The following is a 27,694-nucleotide window of genomic DNA, read 5'->3' as shown; positions in this document are numbered from 1 at the left end:
CTAAAACATGATTATTTCCTGATATTTTCCACTGATTTAGGGTTTTTGGTTCCCTTACCTGAAGGAAATTCATCTAAAACATGATTATTTCCTGATATTTTCTACTGATTTGGGGTTTTTGGTTCCCCTTAGCTGAAGGAAATTAATCTAAAACATGATTATTTCCTGATATTTTCCACTGATTTGGGGTTTTTGGTTCCCCTTAGCTGAAGGAAATGAATCTAAAACATGATTATTTCCTGATATTTTACACTGATTTGGGGTTTTTGGTTCCCCTTAGCTGAAGGAAATGAATCTAAAACATGATTATTTCCTGATATTTTCCACTGATTTGGGGTTTTTGGTTCCCCTTAGCTGAAGGAAATTAATCTAAACATGATTATTTCCTGATATTTTCCACTGATTTGGGGTTTTTGGTTCCCCTTAGCTGAAGGAAATGAATCTAAAACATGATTATTTCCTGATATTTTCCACTGATTTGGGGTTTTTGGTTCCCTTAGCTGAAGGAAATTAATCTAAAACATGATTATTTCCTGATATTTTCCACTGATTTGGGGTTTTTGGTTCCCCTTAGCTGAAGGAAATGAATCTAAAACATGATTATTTCCTGATATTTTCCACTGATTTGGGGTTTTTGGTTCCCCTTAGCTGAAGGAAATTAATCTAAAACATGATTATTTCCTGATATTTTCCACTGATTTGGGGTTTTTGGTTCCCTTACCTGAAGGAAATGAATCTAAAACATGATTATTTCCTGATATTTCAGCGACCAAACCAGCAGATTCATGCAGCTCACCTGCAGCCTGTCTGCATGTGGGAATAAAACACTTGTTGAACTGCTCTGGAGCTTTTTTTATCTCCTTGAACACCAACATCAGGTGATTTTCACCCATGTGACCGTGGCAGCTTCAGGCTGCTCGCTGACATCATCTGCTCCCATCCCACAGGTCCGTGTTGGGGGGGATTAATGACCCACAGTAAAGTATTTCCAGGTAGAATTAACCCGGGAGGCAGTCTGTGCCTTAACTGGACAGAACTCACGTGTCCCATCTGCATTAATAATTATTCTTTATGAATTTAATGAACGTTTCCTTTATTCTTCACAGATTTTAAGCACATGGACAACGGACTCAATTAGATCTAAACTCATTTAACTGGACTCCGTCTTTAGTTGTGAACTGGTGATTTAGGACTAAAATAAGAGCTAAAAGATGTCAGAATCTTTACTCCCAACATCCAGCTTCCTGTTTCTTATTATCAGCCACCAGAGGAACGTGAAAAAAGTGATTAAATATGCAACGAGACACAAAACGATGGCCGAGGGGTGAAAAAAGACCAAAAAAAGTCTCCAAAATCTGGAAAAACCTGTTCAGAAGGAACCAAAATGAGAAAACTAGCCTCCAAAACATAAAAATATCCTTTCAACATGACATAAAACCACTGAAAATGACCACAACAAACTTGATATTTACTAGATTTTTATCTGTAGACAAAACAGTGACTTAATATGACTTCAAATGAAGTTAAATGAAGACGTTGAACCGGAGCTGGAGGCCACCGGAGAGTCAACTGACAGGTTTCAGCACCACATCATGAGAGAAGCTGCTTTGATAAGTCGCTGAACAGAGCAAAAAAAAGTGATTAAATATGTAACGAGACACAAAACGATGGCCGAGGGGCGAAAAAAGACCAAAAAAAGTCTCCAAAATCTGGAAAAACCTGTTCAGAAGCAACCAAAATGAGAAAACTAGCCTCCAAAACATAAAAAAATACCTTCAACATGACATAAAACCACTGAAAATGACCACAAAAAACTTCATATTAAGAGCTAAAAGATGTCAGAATCTTTACTCCCAACATCCAGCTTCCTGTTTCTTATTATCAGCCACCAGAGGAACGCCTGTGAGGAGCAAAAAAAGTGATTAAATATGCAACGAGACACAAAACGATGGCCGAGGGGTGAAAAAAGACCAAAAAAAGTCTCCAAAATCTGGAAAAACGTGTTCAGAAGCAACCAAAATGAGAAAACTAGCCTCCAAAACATAAAAAAATACCTTCAACATGACATAAAACCACTGAAAATGACCACAAAACACTTGATATTTACTAGATTTTTATCTGTAGACAAAACAGTGACTTAATATGACTTCAAATGAAGTTAAATGAAGACGTTGAACCGGAGCTGGAGGCCACCGGAGAGTCAACTGACAGGTTTCAGCAGCACATCATGAGAGAAACTGCTTTGATAGCTGAACAGAGCAAAAAAAAGTGATTAAATATGCAACGAGACACAAAACGATGGCCGAGGGGCGAAAAAAGACCAAAAAAAGTCTCCAAAATCTGGAAAAACCTGTTCAGAAGCAACCAAAATGAGAAAACTAGCCTCCAAAACATAAAAATATCCTTTCAACATGACATAAAACCACTGAAAATGACCACAAAAAACTTGATATTTACTAGATTTTTATCTGTAGACAAAACAGTGACTTAATATGACTTCAAATGAAGTTAAATGAAGACGTTTAACTGGAGCTGGAGGCCGCCGGAGAGTCAACTGACAGGTTTCAGCACCACATCATGAGAGAAACTGCTTTGATAAGTCGCTGAACAGAGCAAAAAAAAGTGATTAAATATGCAACGAGACACAAAACGATGGCCGAGGGGCGAAAAAAGACCAAAAAAAGTCTCCAAAACCTGGAAAAACGTGTTCAGAAGGAACCAAAATGAGAAAACTAGCCTCCAAAACATAAAAATATCCTTTCAACATGACATAAAACCACTGAAAATGACCACAAAAAACTTGATATTTACTAGATTTTTATCTGTAGACAAAACAGTGACTTAATATGACTTCAAATGAAGTTAAATTAACACGTTTAACCGGAGCTGGAGGCCTCCGGAGAGTCAGCTGGTTTCACCTGTGTCTCCAGCAGCAGGTGATGAAGAGGAGGAGTCCATCAGCACCACACCATGAGAACAGCTGCTCTGAACAGCTGCTCTCGTATAAAACCGTCGCCTCAGCCAACATTTGAACTTCAGCTTTAATGGTTCTGTGTGAACAGGAAACCCAAAGAAATCCGTGCCACGAGGGCGCGGTTCAGGCGCGGTTCAGGCGCGGTTCAGGCGCGGTTCAGGCGCGGTTCAGGCGCGGTTCAGGCGCGGCGTGCGTCTCCTGCCGGGCTGCTCGGGTTCTTCAGAACCGACTCCAGCGACCCTCTGAACCCTTTCACACCGAGAAGCTTTGGGGTTTCAGAGAGGTGAGAGTTAAACTAAACAGGGGAAAGTCAGGAGGTGAATCAGGTTTTCTTCTTCTTGCATGATTTAAGGTCTTCAGCTCAGGGGCTGCGAACGCTTTGAAGAAGAAGAAGAAGAAGAAGAAGGAGAAGAAGAAGAACTCCTCCTCACGGTGCTGAGCCCAGCGTCTGTGAGAAATAAAGACCTCTGAGGCCGGCCGGGCGCACGCCGCCGCCGCCGCATCAGCGCTGTTCAGCACTCAGGGTCGATACGGGCGGTACTGCGGGCCCAGAGGGTTGCTGGTTCCAAACCGGAGCGCAGCCGTGGAGCCCTGAAGGGCAGTTCTGTAGCTGTGAGGCCCCCCCACACCCAGTCCAAACCCGGCTCCAGGCCCCGGCACGCCGGCCCCAGGCCGCGCCAGGCCTTGGCCCAGCATCCCCGTGTAGGGCGGCGCCCCGTAGGCGAGTCCCAGGCCCCCGTAGGGCCGGTGCTGACCCGGAGCGGGAAGCACCACCGGCTGCATGTTCCGCCCCGGGGTGTCGAAGGAGAACTCTGGAGGAGGGCTGCTGAGCTTGGAGGGCGTGGAGGTGAGCGGGTCCAGCTCGCCTCCCGAGGACACGGGGGGCAGCGAGGAGGAGGGGAAGGCGGCGTAGCCTTCAGCGGGACCCGGGGGGGGGGCAGAGGGGGGGGACAGGGCGCCGGTCAGCAGCGGTCTGCTCCAGTCGTCTTTGAAGATCTGGACGGTCAGCGTGGAAACGAGTGGAAGCAGCCGGTTGGTGACGTGAGCCAGAACCAGCTGTTCGTTGGCATCCCGCCGGATACGAACGTGGGCGGAGCCAGCCTGAAACACAAGGTGGGGGGGGGCAAGTTACACAGAAGGAGACCACAAAACAAGCAAATTCAGGTGAAACACAGTCAAAGGAAGCTGTAAAAAGGGGGAAAACTGTCACACGCCACCACAAAGACTGAGCTGAGCCGCTCACTTCATTTCCATTTGGGCAGCTTTCAACGTTTTGGGCTCCGGTCCAACTCAGCGTGTTCGTACTCAACCTTTTCCCTCTAACTCTGACCTTAAAACACCCAGCTGACATCTTTGTTGTGGCCTGGTTTCCTCCTTTTTTTGCCCTCGCGGGAACATTGGGAGCTGGAAAGGACAAAAGCACACACAGAAACGCACACAGCGACACACTCAGCGATCGGCCCGTGGGGCAGGAGTGCAGCGAGAGGGTCAAATACGTTTGGACAGCTGCTCTGTTAGCGGTGGGCCAACAACGAGCGGCTTGTGTAACTGCGGCAGCATCGCAGACGACAACAACAGGAGCGGCGCCATCGAGAACACAAACGCAACAAAAAGGCATCAGGATAAACAAAGGTAAACAGAAGACGATGCGCCCCCTGGAGGCGGCCGGAGGTACTGCTGCTCCCGCCTCACATGAGGAGGAACAAAGGGGTCGGCTGGGCTGATGAGATTCAGCCGGAGAACAGAGACAGAGAATAAAACTGAGGCAGAGAGAAGGTGAAGTCTGCAGTTTGTGGAGTTGAAGGAGATTTTATGCCAGCTTCCCTTCTCTCTAATTATCCCCGATGAGCAGTTCCTGATGATCTTTATCTTCTTCCATTATCTGTGAATATAATATAAGGTGAGCTTCACCTGCAGCTGACACTTCTACCTCAAATGTTTTAAATGTTTTAAGGACATTTTCAGTCCACTTCTTGTGTCATTTGGCACAGCTCAGCCTTTTCTCCCTGTTTCCCTTCCTTAAGAACGGCTTCTTGACAGCCACCCTTCCATGGAGCCCATTTCTGATGAGGCTTGGGCCAACAGTAGATGGATCAGCTGAAGGTCCAGATGCATCTCTCAGGTCCTGTCAGGTCACAGCTGGATTTTTTCCTCTTTCTTAAGGACATCACTTTCAGATCCTGTTCATCTGCTGGAGATAGTTTTTTAGGCCTGACACTTCTTCTTTTGTCCTCCACTTGTCCAGTTTCCTCAAATGTTTTAAGGACACACTGCACACCATGCTGAGATATGCCAAGTTTTCAGCTCATAGCTCTTTGGGAATCACCTTGTTGCTGCAGAAATCCTATTTTCTGTCTGTCAAACTGTGTTTTCTTTGCTGTTTTTCATAGATGCAGCTAAAGAAATGGGAACAAATGATGTGTCTTTGTGACAAAGTGCCTAAAGATCCAGTTTAAAATGGCTTCTTTGCTAAGTTGTCTGTTCTGTGTCGACACAACACTGGTTCATCCCTTGAGTTAGGAGCCTTTTTTCTGCCTGAATGGTTCATAGGTCAGAGTTCAGTGTCTGAACAAAGAAAAACTGGACTGAAAATTAGTGAAAAAGCAGAAAATGTCCAAAGAAAAGCTGCAGAACTGTTGATCAGGACACTTTAAAGATTACAGGAAGTCATGAAGAAATGAGGGCTGATAACCAAACTGAAAGTGACTTCACAGCCGTGCAGGTTGAGCAGCTTTCAGTCACAGAGGACACGAAGTAACAGGTGTTTCCTGGGGTTTAGCAACACTTCAGTTAAATTAGCTCCAGTTAAAGGTTGTTCTCCTGCAGGAAGACGTTCACGGCGTCTTTCTCTGCTTATTTCTTGCTTTCTGTTGACAAAGTGCAGCACAGATGACAACAACTCAGCAGACAGCAGCAACGACGGCGGCGTTTCCTCACAAAGCTCGATGAGCAGAGCGGGGGAAGGACGGAGAATCTCCGCATGAATGACTTGTTCCTTCTTTACGTCTGGGTGAGCAAATCCCTTCAGATCGTTGCTCCGATCCGACAAATGTCGAAGAAGGAGGAACGGGAGGAAGGAGGGAGGTGGGTGAAGATAACTCAGACAGATGAGCTGGAGGATGTGAGGAGGAGCGAGGTGTAAACTCACTTTGTGAGGCTTCCAGCAGGAAAGGATTGTGGGAATTCTCTTCAACAATTAGAGACTAAAGCTAAAGCTCTGAAACCCTGCAGAGAAGAACTAAGAGTGTAACCGATTCTACACGTACCAGAGATCCAAAACCAACGGTCCAGAAGTGCTCGTTGCGAACCTCCAGAACGCCGTCCAGAGTCGACACCTGGTCGCACACAAAGAGAAACAATCCATCAAACTGTCGTTAACACCTCTGCAAACTTTCAAAGGACGGTCTTCTGTGGTTTTGGGTGAAGAAAACACCAAGAGAATAAGATAAAAGCCACAAATTAAACAGAATTATTTTATAATATTCTTTGATTTATTTAGGAAATACTTATTTGTATAATGAGGTCATTTAAAGGGTTTCCACAAAGGATCTGCTGTGCTGTGTGCTAAGCTAAGTTAAGCTAAGCTACGAGAAGCTAAGATAAGATAAAACAATATGAAATAAGCTAAAATAGCTGAACTAAGATTACCTAAGCTAAGCTAAAAAAAGGTAAAATAACATAAGCCAAGATAAACTGAGCTAAGCTAAGCTAAACTAAAATAAGATAAAGTTAAGCTAAGCTGCAATAAGCTAAGATAAGATAAAACTATATGAAATAAGCTAAAATAGCTGAACTAAGATGAGCTAAGCTGAGCTAAAAAAAGGTAAAATAAAATAAGCTAAGCTAAACTAAAATAAGATCAAATAAGTTAAGCTAAGCTACAATAAGCTAAGATAAGATAAAAAAAATGAAATAAGCTAAAATAGCTGAACTAAGATTAGCTAGGCTAAGCCAAACTAAAAAAAAGGTAATATAAAATAAGATAAGATAAACTGAGCTAAGCTAAACTAAAATAAGATAAAATAAGCTAAGCTAACCTAAAATAAAATAAGCTAAGCTAAGCTAAAATAAGCTAAGCTAACCTAAAATAAGATAAAATTAGCTAAACTAACCTAAAATAAAATAAGCTAAGCTAAGCTAAAATAAGCTAAGCTAACCTAAAATAAGATAAAATTAGCTAAACTAAAATAAGATAAGCTAAAATAAGCTAAGCTAAGTTATTTTATTGATCCCAGACTGGGTCATTTCTTTGTTTGATTGAACCTTCACGTGTTTAGGAGCCGCTTTGCTTTCACTGCCGTGTTTGTGTTCACAGAACTGATATCATGTGACTGCAGCTTCCTGCTCTGAAACATACTAAACCTGTGAGCTGCACACGCCTCCAACACGCCTCCAACATGCCTCCAACATGTTCATATGCAACTCAAGGCTTTTCGTTGCAGATTAATGTTCAAAACAACATGACAACCTGGATTTAAACTAAGTAACTTCGAATAAATAGAATCAGAAAACCAACAGAATTATGTTGAGTCAGAAATACTCTCACAGAGTTTCTGAGTTCTACATCTCGCTCACTCACAGATCCTGACCAACACATTTCGTCTCACCTCTCTGAGAAGCTTGTCGAGCTGGCCGATGACGTGGGAAGGCGTGGTCTGTGCACGAGAGACAGCGAAACATTAACAATCAGAGACAGAGTCCCGATGAGGGCGAACAGAACCATGGACTCACCTGCAGGAGCACTTTGCCGCTGTAGACGCTCATGGGATACATGGTGCCGAAGGTCATGAGGGCGATGGCCACCGCGGACGCAGTGTCCACAGCGTTGTAGTTACTGACATCACAGACATCAAAGAGAAATGAGGTGTGGGCGGAGCCACATTTATGATGAGCGAGTTTATAACTGAAGACATTAAAGGGGAACTCCAGTGTTTTTAAACCTAATTTCTGGCATGAAATACGTTCATCTGCTCACTGAGAACAGTTTGGTGAAAGTCGGCGTCCTTCGGAAGATATTTAGATAACTGGAGATCCATATAACGGAGTGAACGGGGCTTAGAGGATGCAGCCTCTAAATAAGGCATTATCTGTCTTTATTTCACCAATACTTTAAGAAGAATGAATGAATGAACGTGTGCTATAGCTCTGTTAGCTCATAGCTGCTGTTATGTGGCTACTTGCAGCTATAGGAGAGCTAACGGAGGGATTTCTACACAGGCACTCTACTGGGACCACTTCATCCACACGCCCCCCTGCAGCACAGTTTATTCACTCCGGTAAGAAGGTCCATCTTACTCAAAATCTGATAAATATCCTGCCATGTTGCACAAAACTATCAGCAGCAAACTCTGTGTGAAGTTAGCCGACTGTCACAGAGCACGGAGTGAATAAACTGTGCTGCAGGGGGGCGTGTGGATGAAGTGGTCCCAGTAGAGTGCCTGTGTAGAAATCCCTCCGTTAGCTCTCCTATAGCTGCAAGTAGCCACATAACAGCAGCTATGAGCTAACAGAGCTATGAGCTAACAGAGCTATAGCACACGTTCATTCATTCATTCTTCTTAAAGTATTGGTGAAATAAAGACAGATAATGCCTTATTTAGAGGCTGCATCCTCTAAGCCCCGTTCACTCCGTTATATGGATCTCCAGTTATCTAAATATCTTCTGAAGGACGCCGACTTTCACCAAACTGTTCTCGGTGAGCAGATGAACGTATTTCATGCCAGAAATAAGGTTTAAAAACACCGGAGTTCCCCTTTAAGGTCGAAGCCTCTGAAATAAACAAGTCAAGAGATAAGTAACTAAAATAAATCCAGATTAATTCCAGCAGCAGCACCTTTACATCTATATTTACAATAAGGTCATTGGATGGTTTATGGTTCCTTTTATCAGAACCAGAGGTCCATTTGCTGATTTAATCCTAAATTCCATCCAACTCACATCAAAGTTTAACAGGAAATAAAGAGTCAAAGAGTTCATGGATCGATTCTTTCTGACCGCTGATGGACAGTTTTACGTCACAGATGTTTGAGGAGCTCATTTCTCACTTTAATTAGCAGATTAATCAGCAGTTTGTTGGCCTGAAAATCATTAAAAGCAGTAATAATGTTAAACTGTTCAGTTACAGGCTGATGATTCGGCTTCTTGTCATTTAAAAACTTTCAAACACAATTAAATAAAAAGCAAAATGTTGGACAATCCTTGACTTTGAGGCTTCACCAACAACTGTTCATGTCAAATTCTGCATATTAAATACAGACTGAAGGCAGCATAACTGGAATTGGTTCAGTTTAAAAGACACAAAACGCCTCCATCAGTCAGATAATGAGGGGCTTTGGCGATTAAAACAGCTGCTTGGATATATTTGATGTTTTCAGCTGAACCACTGGTGGTTTTTAATGGTTTTGGGATCAAATGAAGACCAAAATGATGAAGATAAACGTCTGTCAGGATGTATTTTCAGGAATGTTCGGCCCTGTTTTGTGTTGTTTTCCTGGGACTCAAAGAGTTTAATCCTTACTTGATTTCTATCAGCATGTAGGTGGTGCAGAGGGACAACGCTCCCGCCATGTTGATCAGGACAAACGGGTTCATACGAGGCAGCAGGACACTGCTGAGACCTGGAATGATGCCACACAGGCTGTGCACGTACACACACACATACAGGAACAACATTAGTGATCACCTCCCTATTTACTCACTAAATCAACTTCCAGAGCTCCCAAATGTTGAATAAAAAAGGAAAATATTGAGTGAAATCAGCAGAAGTTCAGTCTGTAATCTCTGATATGTTCAACAGAAGTTTGAACACCACAAAGATCTTATTCTGGTTCCATCGTGTTTGTTCTGAACTGACATTAAACTGGAGTCCGTACTTCAAAGCAGGTGCAACACCTCCAGGTTATCTTCCGGCTGGCTGGATTAACCAACCCTGACAACGGAGACGACCCAAAGCGACACCAAGACGCTGGTTATCAACCCGAAAAGTCAACTTTCTGACTGGATAAAAATGAAGGGGGTCCTGGACCCTGGATTTCAGGCCTTCAGCTTATGGTTCTGCTGCTCTAAATGTGCATTTCATCAACTTCTCCGGTCATTTTAAATGATTTTAAGAGGCAGAGGCGTCTGTATATCTGAGCCATCAGGAAACAAATGTCTGCAGCGTTAAATCAGGACGTTTTGGAGGGATTTTACAGCCGGTGAGGCGGCGTGTGAACGGAGCAGCTAACGCATCGTAGCATTTATTTATGAGTCGACTGGCACAGAAACGTGGACAGATTGAGAAAACCGTGAATTCTGGACGTATTTATCACCAGTTTCCAGAATATCTCTGGTGTTCACGAGTGAAAATGGCTCAAATTTAACTGATTAAAAAGGGGAGAAAACCTTTTGTAGTTCAGTAACTTAAAAGCAGAAGTTCCCATTAGATCTGAAGCTCTGGAGCAGATGTCTTTGGGTCCGTTTCATTCTGATGCCTCCAGGTGACGGATCTATGACTTCGGCGTCTCTATGACTTCGGCGTCTTCATGACTTTGGCGTCTCTATGACTTCGGCGTCTCTATGACTTCGGCGTCTTCATGACTTCGCCGTCTCTATGACTTCGGCGTCTCCGTGACTTCGGCGTCTCCGTGACTTCGGCGTCTCCATGACTTCGGCGTCTCCCTGACTTCGGCGTCTCCATGACTTCGGCGTCTCCCTGACTTCGGCGTCTCCGTGACTTCGGCGTCTCTGTGACTTCGGCGTCTCTATGACTTCGGCGTCTCTATGACTTCGGCGTCTCCCTGACTTCGGCGTCTCCCTGACTTCGGCGTCTCCGTGACTTCGGCGTCTCCCTGACTTCGGCGTCTCTATGACTTCGGCGTCTCTATGGCTTCGGCGTCTCTATGACTTCGGCGTCTCTATGACTTCGGCGTCTCTATGACTTCGGCGTCTCTGTGACTTCGGCGTCTCTGTGACTTCGCCGTCTCCGTGACTTCGGCGTCTCCGTGACTTCGCCGTCTCCGTGACTTCGGCGTCTCCGTGACTTCGGCGTCTCCGTGACTTTGGCGTCTCCGTGACTTTGGCGTCTCCCTGACTTCGGCGTCTCCATGACTTCGGCGTCTCTGTGACTTCGGCGTCTCTGTGACTTCGGCGTCTCTATGGCTTCGGCGTCTCTGTGACTTCGGCGTCTCTGTGACTTCGGCGTCTCTATGACTTCGGCGTCTCTATGACTTCGGCGTCTCCCTGACTTCGGTGTCTCCGTGACTTCGGCGTCTCCCTGACTTCGGCGTCTCTATGACTTCGGCGTCTCTATGGCTTCGGCGTCTCTATGACTTCGGCGTCTCTATGGCTTCGGCGTCTCTATGACTTCGGCGTCTCCATGACTTCGGCGTCTCTATGGCTTCGGCGTCTCTATGACTTCGGCGTCTCCATGACTTCGGCGTCTCTATGGCTTCGGCGTCTCCATGACTTCGGTGTCTCTATGACTTCGGCGTCTCTATGACTTCGGCGTCTCTATGACTTCGGCGTCTCTATGGCTTCGGCGTCTCTATGACTTCGGCGTCTCTATGGCTTCGGCGTCTCTATGACTTCGGCGTCTCCATGACTTCGGCGTCTCTATGGCTTCGGCGTCTCTATGACTTCGGCGTCTCCATGACTTCGGCGTCTCTATGGCTTCGGCGTCTCCATGACTTCGGTGTCTCTATGACTTCGGCGTCTCTATGACTTCGGCGTCTCTATGACTTCGGCGTCTCGATGGCTTCGGCGTCATACACACAGCAGCAACCAGAGAAGAAGCCGCTGAAGGTCCGAAATGCTTCAGGAAGCTCTGCATCCCAACAGAAAGTGGGTCCTGTCCAGTTGTTCTCCCGAAGTTTAAAGGTGAACGAGTCCAAGTTACTGAGACAGAAACGTGGTGGAAGGACCTGAAACAGCATCCCTGAGCTGAAGCTCCTCCCACAGGAGGAAATAACCTCAGAAACTCCCGTTTCTGCTCCACACAGACATTAAATCCTGGATCATTTCATGAACATCCGGTGACTTCAAACAGGGAGACAGCCACCATGTTGACAACCTGATGCAAAGCAGTGAAACTGTTCCGCATCCAGCCTCTGAACCCCCCAAACAAACGGAGGCAGCCCAGTCTGGGCAACACACCCGGCCCCTGTTCCAGGAACAGATTAATGGGTCAATGAATGCGTCTCCAGGCGGACCGGCCCCCCGCTGTGTGTCAGATTGAATTTCCGATACATCAAAAGTCAGCGCTGTGAGGCGGTCTCAGTCAACGGCGCTGGGCGCTGTCACAAAGGCGTAGCAGGGCTCGGCGCCGTGAGGTGTTGTCATTAGATAATGTTTAAAAACAAAACGCAGACACGGCTGTCAACACGTAATTAATGTCAAACGTGTCATTCAGAGCTACATGTTCGCCACAGGCAGACGCTCAGAGGAGACGGACAGAAGAGGAAGCAGCAGGAGACGGATGAGGATGAAGGATGGCGGAAAGCTTTCACCTACAAACGTCTCACGTGTCACTCTGGAAATAGAATCGGGTAAAGTGGACGGCAGAGGCAGACAAGGCTGATGGTGTCATCAGAGACCTGCAGCAGGAATAAGGGAAGCAGCTCTGGCACCGCGCTGATGTCACCGGGATGGATGGGGCACGCCGTGATCCTCCGCGGGACGCCGTGTCTTCATATCAAACCCACAGAGTCGGGCAGTTACACAGACGCCTAAAACTGAGCCCTGAGTCACAACACGTGGGTCGTCCCCGCCAGATTTATGAGGCTTTTTCTTCCTCTGCACAATCAATAGATCCAAGTGAAAAATAAAAGGTTTCAGGTTCTGCAGCAGCAGCTTGAGCAGCTTTTAGGAGACGATCCGATAAATCAACTCATCGGGTCGAACATGACGCCCGGATGAAGGAGCCAGCTTTTCAAATTTCTACATAAAACACGGAAAATATAGAAAAAAGGAACGTTTTTTACATTCAGGAGAGGTTGGGAACTTTGATAAATGAGCAAATCCCTCAAATAAGTCAAACCGAAGCACAAAAAGTCTCGAGATGTTAAGGAATCCCTCAAATAAGTCAAACTGAAGCACAAAAAGTCTGAAGATGTTAAGGAATCCCTCAAATAAGTCAAACCGAAGCACAAAAAGTCTCAAGATGTTAAGGAATCCCTAAAATAAGTAAAACTGAAGCACAAAAAGTCTCAAGATGTTAAGGAATCCCTCAAATAAGTCAAACTGAAGCACAAAAAGTCTCAAGATGTTCAGGAATACCTCAAATAAGTCAAACTGAAGCACAAAAAGTCTCAAGATGTTAAGGAATCCCTCAAATAAGTCAAACTGAAGCACAAAAAGTCTCAAGATGTTAAGGAATCCCTCAAATAAGTCAAACTGAAGCACAAAAAGTCTCAAGATGTTAAGGAATCCCTCAAATAAGTCGAACTGAAGCACAAAAAGTCTCAAGATGTTAAGGAATCCCTCAAATAAGTCAAACTGAGGCACAAAAAGTCTCAAGATGTTAAGGAATCCCTCAAATAAGTCAAACCGAAGCACAAAAAGTCTCAAGATGTTAAGGAATCCCTCAAATAAGTCAAACTGAAGCATAAAAAGTCTCAAGATGTTAAGGAATCCCTCAAATAAGTCAAATTGAAGCACAAAAAGTCTCAAGATGTTAAGGAATCCCTAAAATAAGTCAAACTGAAGCACAAAAAGTCTCATGATGTTAAGGAATCCCTCAAATAAGTCAAACTGAAGCACAAAAAGTCTCAAGATGTTAAGGAATCCCTCAAATAAGTCAAACTGAGGCACAAAAAGTCTCAAGATGTTAAGGAATCCCTCAAATAAGTCAAACTGAAGCACAAAAAGTCTCAAGATGTTAAGGAATCCCTCAAATAAGTCAAACCGAAGCACAAAAAGTCTCAAGATGTTAAGGAATCCCTCAAATAAGTCAAACTGAAGCACAAAAAGTCTCAAGATGTTAAGGAATCCCTCAAATAAGTCAAACTGAGGCACAAAAAGTCTCAAGATGTTAAGGAATCCCTCAAATAAGTCAAACTGAAGCACAAAAAGTCTCAAGATGTTAAGGAATCCCTCAAATAAGTCAAACTGAAGCACAAAAAGTCTCAAGATGTTAGGGAATCAGATTATGGGGGAGAAAAACTAAATAAATCACATTTTCCATGTTTAGGAGCTTATATTTGGGTGTGGAAAGTAACTTAAAACTCAAAGATCCATTTGTTTGGACCCCATATTTCTGTAAATGTGACATTCACCGATGAGATTATCTGTTTATCTGGACAAATAAGTCCTGGAAACGGCATTTTTAAGGCTCATTTGGCTCCTTCTGGTCTCAGATTTACAGAATCAGTCTGCAGGATTATTCAGCCTCCTCCATCTGTAACTCCACCCAACATTCAGACGCTGCTGCATTCACAAAGAGCCGATAAAGCTGCTGTTACTAAAAGGAAAAAGCAACTCTTCTAATGTTAGCTGCTGGAGGAAAGGAGCTCTGACTGTGCTGCTGGTAACCGACCAGCAGGCGTTGCGTTCTGCTTTGTGTTTTAACAGCTCGGGTCGTTTAACTTCCTGCCAGCTGTCCATCATCCTGCTGACAGCCTGCTCCGAGCTCTCAGTACATTTACTCTGAGCTCTCTCATACTGGAATAACGGGCTTCCAAGCTGGAAAAGTATCTGAAAGGGGCCGGAGGGCGGAGAGGAGTCCTAAAATTATCCGTCTGAATGGAGGTGTGATGGAGCCGTCTGTCCCAGAGTGTTTCTGCTCAAATACAAAGAAATTAGGAGTTTTATCACAATAAAAACTCTGAAGTAGCTGGCCTGGGGTCCAGTACCAGCCTGGGGTCTCCCCCCAGTCCCTCTGCCCCCTTTCCTGCCCACCTGCTGTCTAATAAAGGCCAGAAGTTCCCCAAAAAATGGAGTAAACGCCTTCATTTTCCTCAATGAGACATCTGGAAGGGTCACATTAAAGGTCCAGAACTCATTCAGTATCCATCCATCTATCATCTTCCCAGCTCCACCTCCAGGATCAGATGGGATACTTAATCCCTCCATGGGTTCTGGTTCTGCCCCGGGGCCTCCTCCCCCGCTGGACAAGCCTGAAAAACCTCCAAAGAGAGGCGACCTGGAGGCATCCGAACCAGATGAAGCACCTCAGCTGAGAGGTTTGAGTTTCCCAGGATCCTGGGGGCTGTGTTGGGGGTAAAGGAACCTCAACCAGTTCTGGCTTCACCTTCAGTTTATCTCTGCAAACGTCCCTTTAATAGCTTAATACCCTCAAATAAGTCAAACTGAAGCACAAAAAGTCTCAAGATGTTAAGGAATCCCTCAAATAAGTCAAACTGAAGCACAAAAAGTCTCAAGATGTTAAGGAATCCCTCAAATAAGTCAAACTGAAGCACAAAAAGTCTCAAGATGTTAAGGAATCCCTCAAATAAGTCAAACTGAAGCACAAAAAGTCTCAAGATGTTAAGGAATCCCTCAAATAAGTCAAACTGAAGCACAAAAAGTCTCAAGATGTTAAGGAATCCCTCAAATAAGTCAAACTGAAGCACAAAAAGTCTCAAGATGTTAAGGAATCCCTCAAATAAGTCAAACTGAAGCACAAAAAGTCTCAAGATGTTAAGGAATCCCTCAAATAAGTCAAACTGAAGCCCAAAAAGTCTCAAGATGTTAAGGAATCCCTCAAATAAGTCAAACTGAAGCACAAAAAGTCTCAAGATGTCAAGGAATCCCTCAAATAAGTCAAACCGAAGCACAAAAAGTCTCAAGATGTTAAGGAATCCCTCAAATAAGTCAAACCGAAGCACAAAAAGTCTCAAGATGTTAAAGAATCCCTCAAATAAGTCAAAATGAAGCACAAAAAGTCTCAAGATGTTAAGGAATCCCTCAAATAAGTCAAACTGAAGCACAGAAAGTCTCAAGATGTTAAGGAATCCCTCAAATAAGTCAAACTGAAGCACAAAAAGTCTCAAGATGTTAAGGAATCCCTCAAATAAGTCAAACCGAAGCACAAAAAGTCTCAAGATGTTAAGGAATCCCTCAAATAAGTCAAACTGAAGCCCAAAAAGTCTCAAGATGTTAAGGAATCCCTCAAATAAGTCAAACTGAAGCACAAAAAGTCTCAAGATGTCAAGGAATCCCTCAAATAAGTCAAACCGAAGCACAAAAAGTCTCAAGATGTTAAGGAATCCCTCAAATAAGTCAAACTGAAGCACACAAAGTCTCAAGATGTTAAGGAATCCCTCAAATAAGTCAAACTGAAGCACAAAAAGTCTCAAGATGTTAAGGAATCCCTCAAATAAGTCAAACCGAAGCACAAAAAGTCTCAAGATGTTAAGGAATCCCTCAAATAAGTCAAACTGAGGCACAAAAAGTCTCAAGATGTTAAGGAATCCCTCAAATAAGTCAAACTGAAGAACAAAAAGTCTCAAGATGTTAAGGAATCCCTCAAATAAGTCAAACTGAAGCACAGAAAGTCTCAAGATGTTAAGGAATCCCTCAAATAAGTCAAACTGAAGCCCAAAAAGTCTCAAGATGTTAAGGAATCCCTCAAATAAGTCAAACCGAAGCACAAAAAGTCTCAAGATGTTAAGGAATCCCTCAAATAAGTCAAACTGAGGCACAAAAAGTCTCAAGATGTTAAGGAATCCCTCAAATAAGTCAAAATGAAGCACAAAAAGTCTCAAGATGTTAAGGAATCCCTCAAATAAGTCAAACTGAAGCTCAAAAAGTCTCAAGATGTTAGGGAATCAGATTATGGGGGAGAAAAACTAAATAAATCACATTTTCCATGTTTAGGAGCTTATATTTGGGTGTGGAAAGTAACTTAAAACTCAAAGATCCATTTGTTTGGACCCCATATTTCTGTAAATGTGACATTCACCGATGAGATTATCTGTTTATCTGGACAAATAAGTCCTGGAAACGGCATTTTTAAGGCTCATTTGGCTCCTTCTGGTCTCAGATTTACAGAATCAGTCTGCAGGATTATTCAGCCTCCTCCATCTGTAACTCCACCCAACATTCAGACGCTGCTGCATTCACAAAGAGCCGATAAAGCTGCTGTTACTAAAAGGAAAAAGCAACTCTTCTAATGTTAGCTGCTGGAGGAAAGGAGCTCTGACTGTGCTGCTGGTAACCGACCAGCAGGCGTTGCGTTCTGCTTTGTGTTTTAACAGCTCGGGTCGTTTAACTTCCTGCCAGCTGTCCATCATCCTGCTGACAGCCTGCTCCGAGCTCTGAGTACATTTACTCTGAGCTCTCTCATACTGGAATAACGGGCTTCCAAGCTGGAAAAGTATCTGAAAGGGGCCGGAGGGCGGAGAGGAGTCCTAAAATTATCCGTCTGAACGGAGGTGTGATGGAGCCGTCTGTCCCAGAGTGTTTCTGCTCAAATATAAAGAAATTATGAGTTTTATCACAATAAAAACTCTGAAGCAGCTGGCCTGGGGTCCAGTACCAGCCTGGGGTCTCCCCCCCAGTCCCTCTGCCCCCTTTCCTGCCCACCTGCTGTCTAATAAAGGCCAGAAGTTCCCCAAAAAATGGAGTAAACGCCTTCATTTTCCTCAATGAGACATCTGGAAGGGTCACATTAAAGGTCCAGAACTCATTCAGTATCCATCCATCTATCATCTTCCCAGCTCCACCTCCAGGGTCAGATGGGATACTTAATCCCTCCATGGGTTCTGGTTCTGCCCCGGGGCCTCCTCCCCCGCTGGACAAGCCTGAAAAACCTCCAAAGAGAGGCGACCTGGAGGCATCCGAACCAGATGAAGCACCTCAGCTGAGAGGTTTGAGTTTCCCAGGATCCTGGGGGCTGTGTTGGGGGTAAAGGAACCTCAACCAGTTCTGGCTTCACCTTCAGTTTATCTCTGCAAACGTCCCTTTAATAGCTTAATACCCTCAAATAAGTCAAACTGAAGCTCAAAAAGTCTCAAGATGTCAAGGAATCCCTCAAATAAGTCAAACCGAAGCACAAAAAGTCTCAAGATGTTAAGGAATCCCTCAAATAAGTCAAACTGAAGCACAAAAAGTCTCAAGATGTTAAGGAATCCCTCAAATAAGTCAAACCGAAGCACAAAAAGTCTCAAGATGTTAAGGAATCCCTCAAATAAGTCAAACCGAAGCACAGTTTATCTCTGCAAACGTCCCTTTAATAGCTTCATAGCTGAAGTGGAAGCAGTAAAACAAGCAGAAATGTGCGAAACATGTGGATGGAAACAGGAAGTAAAAGGAAAGAATGGAGAAGAAGAATAGGCAGGAGAGGATGGGACTATCCAGCAATCCTTTAATCCCTGCTTATGCATTGATATAATTTGACATGAGTGGGTGAGTTGATCCACACCCACTGCAAACAGGATTAAAACAAACACTTCTTACTGCGCTCTGTTGGCTCCACACTGAGCAGATGATCTCAGACGGAGGTCAGGTTTTAGTTTCTGTGAACTTCAGAATAGCTTTTACCGAAGAAAACTCAGAGAGGTGAGTTTATCTCAGCAGAGCTGGGCTGTAAGTCTGCTTCTGAGGGTCTAAAGCATAGGTGTCAAACTCTGGCCCGCAGTGTAATTATATTTGGCCCGCGAGGCAATTTCAAATAAATATTAGAGCTGGCCGCCAGTATTATACGGCGTATTATATGGGATACTACAAATCCCATAATGCTTTGCTGTTGTTTTGGCGCGTCAATTAGAACAGAGGCAGATACGCCCCCTCCTCTGTGTCAGTAGCATCTATGCTAGCGGTCTTCTTGTGCCCCCCGCCTCTCCCCCAGGCCTCACTTCGACCTCAAACCACAGCTGTCACTGTTACCTACCAAAAAATGGCCAAAAGAAAGGCAGAAAATAGAACTTTTCTGGACAGGTGGGAGACAGAATATCTGTTTATGTAAAAGACAGACCTGTTTGTCTTGTTTGTGGAGCCAACGCGTCGGTAACTAAGGAGTAACTAAGGAGTAACTTAGGTAACTAAGGAGTAACTAAGGAGTACCTAAGGAGTAACTTAGGAGTAACTTAGGAGTAACTTAGGTAACTAAGGAGTAACTGAGGAGTAACTAAGGAGTAACTAAGGAGTAACTTAGGTAACTAAGGAGTAACTTAGGTAACTAAGGAGTAACTTAGGTAACTAAGGAGTAACTTAGTTAACTAAGGAGTAACTGAGGAGTAACTAAGGAGTAACTAAGGAGTAACTAAGGAGTAACTTAGGAGTAACTAAGGAGTAACTAAGGAGTAACTAAGGAGTAACTTAGGTAACTAAGGAGTAACTGAGGAGTAACTAAGGAGTAACTAAGGAGTAACTTAGGTAACTAAGGAGTAACTAAGGAGTAACTAAGGAGTAACTAAGGATATAATATTAGACGACACTATGAAACGAAACACCAGGACAAATATAAGGACCTGGAGCCAGAAAGTAAAGGAGATGAAAAGAGGTTTATGTTATTTTATTTTCACATTTATTAGCCTGTGTAAGAAGCTAATTTTGACATAAATCAGAAGGCTGCAAACAGAAAGGAGGCATTCAATTTTTATTCAAATTCAATTTAATATGCCTTTGATATGTTTTTATTATTATTATTAGCAATTTCGCACCCCTGGACTTTAAAGTTATATAAGCCTTGTTCAGTATTCATTGTTAAATCTAAACTTGTTGGGTTCCATATTAAAAGGTTCATTTGTTCAACTTTGGCCTTTGACTTTGTTCAATTTAAAATTTTGGCCCACTGTGTATTTGAGTTTGACCCCTGGTCTAAACCATAAGTTTATCAACATATCCAGGTTATCTTCTGGTTATCTGGTTAAACTAACCAAAACAAGCATTAAGCAGCTGTTCAATGCAGCTTTTCCAGATGGAAGCAGATGGAAGTAGCATCAGACCTCTAAAACATGCACAGATCGGTTTTAGCAGTTAAATATGCTGCATCTTTGAGTTTCAGATGCAACAAAGTTTATTTTCTGTCATCCTGTCATATGAGATGGATGTTGGAGATGTTTCCGTGCGGCTGGAGTTCTCCCGTGTGAGATGAATAGTTAAGGCATCCTCTCTGAGACGCTCTCAGAGCAGACAGAAAACCCTGCTGCTGATGCATAATTCTGCGTCTGGAGAGACGTAAAGACACCCAAATGCACTCAGATTGTGACAAGGAAGACTTTAGCTGCCACCCAGCTCCTGGTGCCGCCCTGACTACAGCAACGCTCTCCTAACTGGTTTCCTAACTGGTCTCCTAACTGGTTTCCTAACTGGTCTCCTAACTAGTTTCCTAACTGGTTTCCTAACTGGTTTCCTAACTGGTCTCCTAACTGGTCTCCTAACTGGTTTCCTAACTGGTCTCCTAACTGGTTTCCTAACTGGTCTCCTAACTAGTTTCCTAACTGGTTTCCTAACTGGTCTCCTAACTGGTTTCCTAACTGGTCTCCTAACTGGTTTCCTAACTGGTTTCCTAACTGGTTTCCTAACTGGTCTCCTAACTGGTCTCCTAACTGTTTTCCTAACTGCTCTCCTAACTGGTTTCCTAACTGGTTTCCTAACTGGTCTCCTAACTGGTTTCCTAACTGGTCTCCTAACTGGTCTCCTAACTGGTTTCCTAACTGGTCTCCTAACTGGTCTCCTAACTGGTCTCCTAACTGGTTTCCTAACTGCTCTCCTAACTGGTTTCCTAACTGGTTTCCTAACTGGTCTCCTAACTGGTTTCCTAACTGGTCTCCTAACTGGTTTCCTAACTGGTTTCCTAACTGGTCTCCTAACTGGTTTCCTAACAGGTTTCCTAACTGGTCTCCTAACTGGTTTCCTAACTGGTCTCCTAACTGGTCTCCTAACTGGTTTCCTAACTGGTTTCCTAACTGGTTTCCTAACTGGTTTCCTAACTGGTTTCCTAACTGGTCTCCTAACTGGTTTCCTAACTGGTCTCCTAACTGGTTTCCTAACTGGTTTCCTAACTGGTTTCCTAACTGGTCTCCTAACTGGTCTCCTAACTGGTTTCCTAACTGCTCTCCTAACTGGTTTCCTAACTGGTTTCCTAACTGGTCTCCTAACTGGTCTCCTAACTGGTCTCCTAACTGGTCTCCTAACTGGTTTCCTAACTGGTTTCCTAACTGGTCTCCTAACTGGTTTCCTAACTGGTCTCCTAACTGGTTTCCTAACTGGTTTCCTAACTGGTCTCCTAACTGGTTTCCTAACTGGTCTCCTAACTGGTCTCCTAACTGGTTTCCTAACTGGTTTCCTAACTGGTCTCCTAACTGGTTTCCTAACAGGTTTCCTAACAGGTTTCCTAACTGGTCTCCTAACTGGTTTCCTAACTGGTCTCCTAACTGGTCTCCTAACTGGTTTCCTAACTGGTTTCCTAACTGGTCTCCTAACTGGTTTCCTAACTGGTTTCCTAACTGGTCTCCTAACTGGTTTCCTAACAGGTTTCCTAACAGGTTTCCTAACTGGTCTCCTAACTGGTTTCCTAACTGGTCTCCTAACTGGTCTCCTAACTGGTTTCCTAACTGGTTTCCTAACTGGTCTCCTAACTGGTTTCCTAACTGGTTTCCTAACTGGTCTCCTAACTGGTTTCCTAACTGGTCTCCTAACTGGTCTCCTAACTGGTTTCCTAACTGGTCTCCTAACTGGTTTCCTAACTGGTCTCCTAACTGGTTTCCTAACTGGTTTCCTAACTGGTCTCCTAACTGGTTTCCTAACTGGTTTCCTAACTGGTCTCCTAACTGGTTTCCTAACTGGTCTCCTAACTGGTCTCCTAACTGGCCTCCTAACTGGTTTCCTAACTGCTCTCCTAACTGCTCTCCTAACTGCTCTCCTAACTGGTCACCTAACTGGTCACCTAACTGGTCACCTAACTGGTCTCCTAACTGGTTTCCTAACTGGTTTCCTAACTGGTTTCCTAACTGGTCTCCTAACTGGTTTCCTAACTGGTTTCCTAACTGGTCTCCTAACTGGTCTCCTAACTGGTTTCCTAACTGGTCTCCTAACTGGTCTCCTAACTGGTTTCCTAACTGGTCTCCTAACTGGTCTCCTAACTGGCCTCCTAACTGGTTTCCTAACTGGTTTCCTAACTGCTCTCCTAACTGCTCTCCTAACTGCTCTCCTAACTGCTCTCCTAACTGGTCTCCTAACTGGTCACCTAACTGCTCTCCTAACTGGTCTCCTAACTGCTCTCCTAACTGCTCTCCTAACTGGTTTCCTAACTGGTCTCCTAACTGGTCTCCTAACTGGTCTCCTAACTGGTTTCCTAACTGCTCTCCTAACTGGTTTCCTAACTGGTTTCCTAACTGGTCTCCTAACTGGTTTCCTAACTGGTCTCCTAACTGGTCTCCTAACTGGTTTCCTAACTGGTTTCCTAACTGCTCTCCTAACTGGTTTCCTAAGAGGTTTCCTAACTGGTCTCCTAACTGGTTTCCTAACTGGTCTCCTAACTGGTCTCCTAACTGGTTTCCTAACTGGTTTCCTAACTGCTCTCCTAACTGGTTTCCTAAGAGGTTTCCTAACTGGTCTCCTAACTGGTTTCCTAACTGGTCTCCTAACTGGTCTCCTAACTGGTCTCCTAACTGGTTTCCTAACTGGTCTCCTAACTGGTCTCCTAACTGGTTTCCTAACTGGTCTCCTAACTGGTCTCCTAACTGGTCTCCTAACTGGTCTCCTAACTGGTTTCCTAACTGGTCTCCTAACTGGTTTCCTAACTGGTCTCCTAACTGGTTTTCTAACTGGTTTCCTAACTGGTCTCCTAACTGGTCTCCTAACTGGTCTCCTAACTGGTTTCCTAACTGGTTTCCTAACTGGTCTCCTAACTGGTCTCCTAACTGGTTTCCTAACTGGTTTCCTAACTGGTGTCCTAACTGGTTTCCTAACTGGTTTCCTAACTGGTTTCCTAACTGGTTTCCTAACTGGTTTCCTAACTGGTCTCCTAACTGGTCTCCTAACTGGTCTCCTAACTGGTCTCCTAACTGGTTTCCTAACTGGTTTCCTAACTGGTCTCCTAACTGGTCTCCTAACTTCTCTCCTAACTGGTCTCCTAACTGGTCTCCTAACTGGTTTCCTAACTGGTTTCCTAACTGGTCTCCTAACTTCTTTCCTAACTGGTCTCCAGCCTGTGAAACCTCTGCAGATGGTCCAGAACGCGGCGGTGCGTCTGGTCTTGGATCAGCCTAAAAGAACACGCCCCCCCTCTGTTCATTGAGCTCCTCTGGCTGCCCTTAGCCGCCCGCATCAGATCCAAGTCCCTGATGTTAGCTACAAAGAGCTTAATGGAACGGCTCCATCTACTTGAATGCTCCTGCAAAGGCTTCTGTCCCAACTGGGTCCCTCCGTTGGTCCCAGGATTGTCGTCTAGCAGCTCCTACACCACGCCTAAGACAATCCAAACTCTGTTCATGTGTCGTCCCACGATGGTGGAATGACCTACCGAGCGCTACCAGAACAGGGCCGTCCCTGTCTATCTTCAAGAAGCTCCTGAAAACCCAGCTCTTCAGAGAGCATCTCCTATCCCAGCACTTACCTTGTACTTCCCTCCCCCCTCTATCTCTGCTCTTTATCTTTCTGCACTTCCTTCTATGCCTGCACCCTATCTCTACTCTGTCCCCTCTGACAGAGTCGGACTCCTGGGTTCCTTCTATGTAGCTTATTGTTAGCTTTTTATAAAGCTGTTATATCTTCATTTGTAAATTTCATTTTCATTTTCCTGGGAAGATTGACAGCTGTCCTGAATGTTTTCCACTTGTGAATAATCTTTCTCTCTGTAGAATGATGGACTCCAGATAGTCTGGAAATGGCCTTATAACCCTTCCCAGACTGATGGGCAGCAGCAGCTGCTTCTCTGAGATCATTGCTGGTGTCTTTCCTCCTTGGCATCGTGTTAAACCGACAGAACTTCTGCTTTTATGGAGCTGCTCACACTGACTGAGGATCAGTTAAATCAAGTGAAGACAACAGAGACACTCTGATGATGCCTCACAAAGATGCAGTTTTATTTCACCCCCAAATAACTCAAAATAAAACATATAAAGGTGCAAAGATACTGACGTCTTACTGCGACAGGAAGGACTTCACGACAATCTGAATCTGCCAAATCTCTCATACGACACACATTTCCTTTTAAATCTGTGTCCGTCCTCCCCGATGGCAACCTCCACGTGCACGCGCACGTGCACGGACACACAGAGAGCTCGGGCTTCCGGCTGGTGAGGCCAACAGAGCAGCAGGCTTTATATAACCCAGTTGGCCCCCAGACTCTGTTCGGGTTAAGCGAGGACAGGCAGCACAGACGGTAACGTGCACGCGCACGCACGCACGTGCACGGAGAAAACGTGTGACCACACAAAACGCCTGTTCAAAGGCGCACACTCTGTCTTCCACACACAGTCAAAGAGTGGAAACTAGGCTGGGACGTCCTGTTCACTTCTGTGCTCTCAGCCAATCACAGCTCAGCTCTGTTGCACAACTCTCCAGGCTGTCGCCCCGAGTAACCTGCACCGACTGAGCTGCTGACTGCGAGAGAGAGGGAGGGAGGGAGCGTGCACGATGCACTTCACCAACTTCAGAGCAGGGAACGAGCGGCGGGATGTAATATTCATCACAACGGTCAGCGGCGGCCGAGACTCAGACGGAAGCTCCTCGTTTGCTAGAATCAGCCTGATGATGTGATTAATCTAAACCCATGTTTCTGTTGCTAATGATTAATCTAAACCCATGTTTCTGTTGCTAATTATTAATCTAAACCCATGTTTCTGTTGCTAATTATTAATCTAAACCCATGTTTCTGTTGCTAATGATTAATCTAAACCCATGTTTCTGTTGCTAATGATTAATCTAAACCCATGTTTCTGTTGCTAATGATTAATCTAAACCCATGTTTCTGTTGCTAATGATTCATCTAAACCCATGTTTCTGTTGCTAATGATTAATCTAAACCCATGTTTCTGTTGCTAATGATTAATCTAAACCCATGTTTCTGTTGCTAATGATTAATCTAAACCCATGTTTCTGTTGCTAATGATTAATCTAAACTCATGTTTCTGTTGCTAATGATTAATCTAAACCCATGTTTCTGTTGCTAACGATTAATCTAAACCCATGTTTCTGTTGCTAATGATTAATCTAAACCCATGTTTCTGTTGCTAATGATTAATCTAAACCCATGTTTCTGTTGCTAATGATTAATCTAAACCCATGTTTCTGTTGCTAATGATTCATCTAAACCCATGTTTCTGTTGCTAATGATTAATCTAAACCCATGTTTCTGTTGCTAATGATTAATCTAAACCCATGTTTCTGTTGCTAATGATTAATCTAAACCCATGTTTCTGTTGCTAATGATTAATCTAAACCCATGTTTCTGTTGCTAATGATTAATCTAAACCCATGTTTCTGTTGCTAATGATTCATCTAAACCCATGTTTCTGTTGCTAATGATTCATCTAAACCCATGTTTCTGTTGCTAATGATTAATCTAAACCCATGTTTCTGTTGCTAATGATTAATCTAAACCCATGTTTCTGTTGCTAATGATTCATCTAAACCCATGTTTCTGTTGCTAATGATTCATCTAAACCCATGTTTCTGTTGCTAATGATTAATCTAAACCCATGTTTCTGTTGCTAATGATTAATCTAAACCCATGTTTCTGTTGCTAATGATTAATCTAAACCCATGTTTCTGTTGCTAATGATTAATCTAAACTCATGTTTCTGTTGCTAATGATTAATCTAAACCCATGTTTCTGTTGCTAACGATTAATCTAAACCCATGTTTCTGTTGCTAATGATTAATCTAAACCCATGTTTCTGTTGCTAATGATTAATCTAAACCCATGTTTCTGTTGCTAATGATTAATCTAAACCCATGTTTCTGTTGCTAATGATTAATCTAAACCCATGTTTCTGTTGCTAATGATTAATCTAAACCCATGTTTCTGTTGCTAATGATTAATCTAAACTCATGTTTCTGTTGCTAATGATTAATCTAAACCCATGTTTCTGTTGCTAATGATTAATCTAAACTCATGTTTCTGTTGCTAATGATTAATCTAAACCCATGTTTCTGTTGCTAATGATTAATCTAAACCCATGTTTCTGTTGCTAATGATTAATCTAAACCCATGTTTCTGTTGCTAATGATTAATCTAAACCCATGTTTCTGTTGCTAACGATTAATCTAAACCCATGTTTCTGTTGCTAAGACAGGAAAATAAGAAGAAATGAGACGCTAAGTCTCATTTCTTCTTATTTTCCCTCCAAGCAGCCAGACTTTCTGCAAGCTTTAAAGGGTTTTTATGGGGACATTTTCTGCTTTTTCACTCATTTATTATTATTATTATGATTGTTGTTGTTATATTTTGTTTTGGAGAATAATAAACATCTTCTGCGGGACTGAGAGCTTCAGGAGGTCCTTTGTCCCCACAGCCAAAAGGCTTTTTAACACTGACTGCTGACATGTTCTTCTCACATTTATTTATTCCATCATTGATTATTATTATTATTATTGTTGTTTAGCAGGAAATCATTGTAAATATTGCTAATTTGAATTTCCCCCACTGGGGGATGAATAAAGTACTTTTCCATTCTATTTTCAGTCCAAATATACCACAGACATATGATATAAATATAATATAGCTGAATCATTCGCTCTGTTCTGTGTGCAGAGCAGCAAAGTGTGAAACAACCTGCCTGGAACAAGTCATCCAAGAGGCCACAGCTCGTTCGTTCCTGAACAAAAGCAGCTGAACTGCAGGAGATCGTTTTACCGACTGATAACACGACTGCAGATGTTCGGATATTTGACCCCGAAACCCAAAGGAAGGACCCAGGTGACCTCCTTTGTCACTGTACTCTTTGGGAAAGGACAAGAAAAATGATCTTACAGCTGTTTCTGAGAGGCTCGATCAATGAGCCGCCCCCTCTGACCCTGAGCCCTGTGTCCATCATGATCGGACGTGACCTCTGACCTCAGAGGGCGGCCATATGTGCCGGTGTGAACACACACCTGGACAAACAGAAGCAACCTGAGAGGTGGTTTTCCCACTGCTGAGTGTGTGTTGAGTCAGTGTAAACAGATCTGCTGACGAAGGAGGAACAGACAGGAAGGATGAGGTCGTGCTGGTGTTCTTACCTTCGACTCAGGTCGGCCACGTGCTCCTGGAGCCAGCTGCTGCTCGCCGCTGCGGAGAGACGGACGCCCTTAGTGTCATCACATCAGTCACAGTCACTGTATCCCAGCAACCAAACCTCATCCTCAGCCCCAGCTCTGGGGAGCGGCAATCTGTGGACTGCGTGGCCACAGTTCACAGTTTGCTCCTCTGGGACTTTGAAAGTGATTCAATAAACTTTATTTACAGAAATAAAAGCCTCACGGTGACGGCGTGCTTTCAGAGAAGAAACGTCACGTTTAACTGGTCTCTTTTGTCATCTTTTACGATGTAACTTTAAAACTAAACTTTAGATTGCTTCTTCCCCCAAAAGAGACTGAAGAATATATAGAATATAGGGTCTTCTTTACCCCATTTTGTTGGCATGAAAGAGGAGTTTAAGGCTGACGGTTAAATTTAACCTTCATCAGAAATTCCAGGCTCAATTACTCTTTGATTTGAACATATACCGTCTTTTCCACACTATAAGACTCACCTGATTATAAGACTCACCTGATTATAAGGCGCAGCCTCAGTTATTAAGGGGTCCATTTGTGACCTTAACTCATACATAAGGCTCACCTGAGTATAAGGCGTACTTATTATGTAATGTTCT

General features: G+C 43.8%; 1 protein-coding gene across 1 annotated transcript in view; it reads right to left on the bottom strand.

Moving 5' to 3' along the window:
• Window positions 1-1,162: 1,162 nt before the first annotated feature.
• The window catches only part of slc30a6 (solute carrier family 30 member 6), a 92,332-nt gene continuing 65,800 nt past the window's right edge, over window positions 1,163-27,694 (bottom strand). The window contains exons 10-15 of the mRNA XM_072390503.1: window positions 27,063-27,111; window positions 9,493-9,612; window positions 7,706-7,808; window positions 7,582-7,629; window positions 6,241-6,309; window positions 1,163-4,075 (exon numbers count right to left, since the gene is read on the bottom strand). Coding sequence (XP_072246604.1) covers window positions 3,494-4,075; window positions 6,241-6,309; window positions 7,582-7,629; window positions 7,706-7,808; window positions 9,493-9,612; window positions 27,063-27,111 — 971 coding nt within the window. The 3' untranslated portion in view covers window positions 1,163-3,493. The remainder of the gene's footprint in view (window positions 4,076-6,240; window positions 6,310-7,581; window positions 7,630-7,705; window positions 7,809-9,492; window positions 9,613-27,062; window positions 27,112-27,694) is intronic.

Source organism: Leuresthes tenuis, unplaced genomic scaffold (assembly GCF_036924035.1).
Source record: "Leuresthes tenuis unplaced genomic scaffold, fLeuTen1.0.hap1 SCAF_8, whole genome shotgun sequence".
Classification (NCBI taxonomy): domain Eukaryota; kingdom Metazoa; phylum Chordata; class Actinopteri; order Atheriniformes; family Atherinopsidae; genus Leuresthes; species Leuresthes tenuis.
Note: the sequence above shows the minus strand (reverse complement) of the source record. Positions and strands in the feature narration are given on the sequence as shown.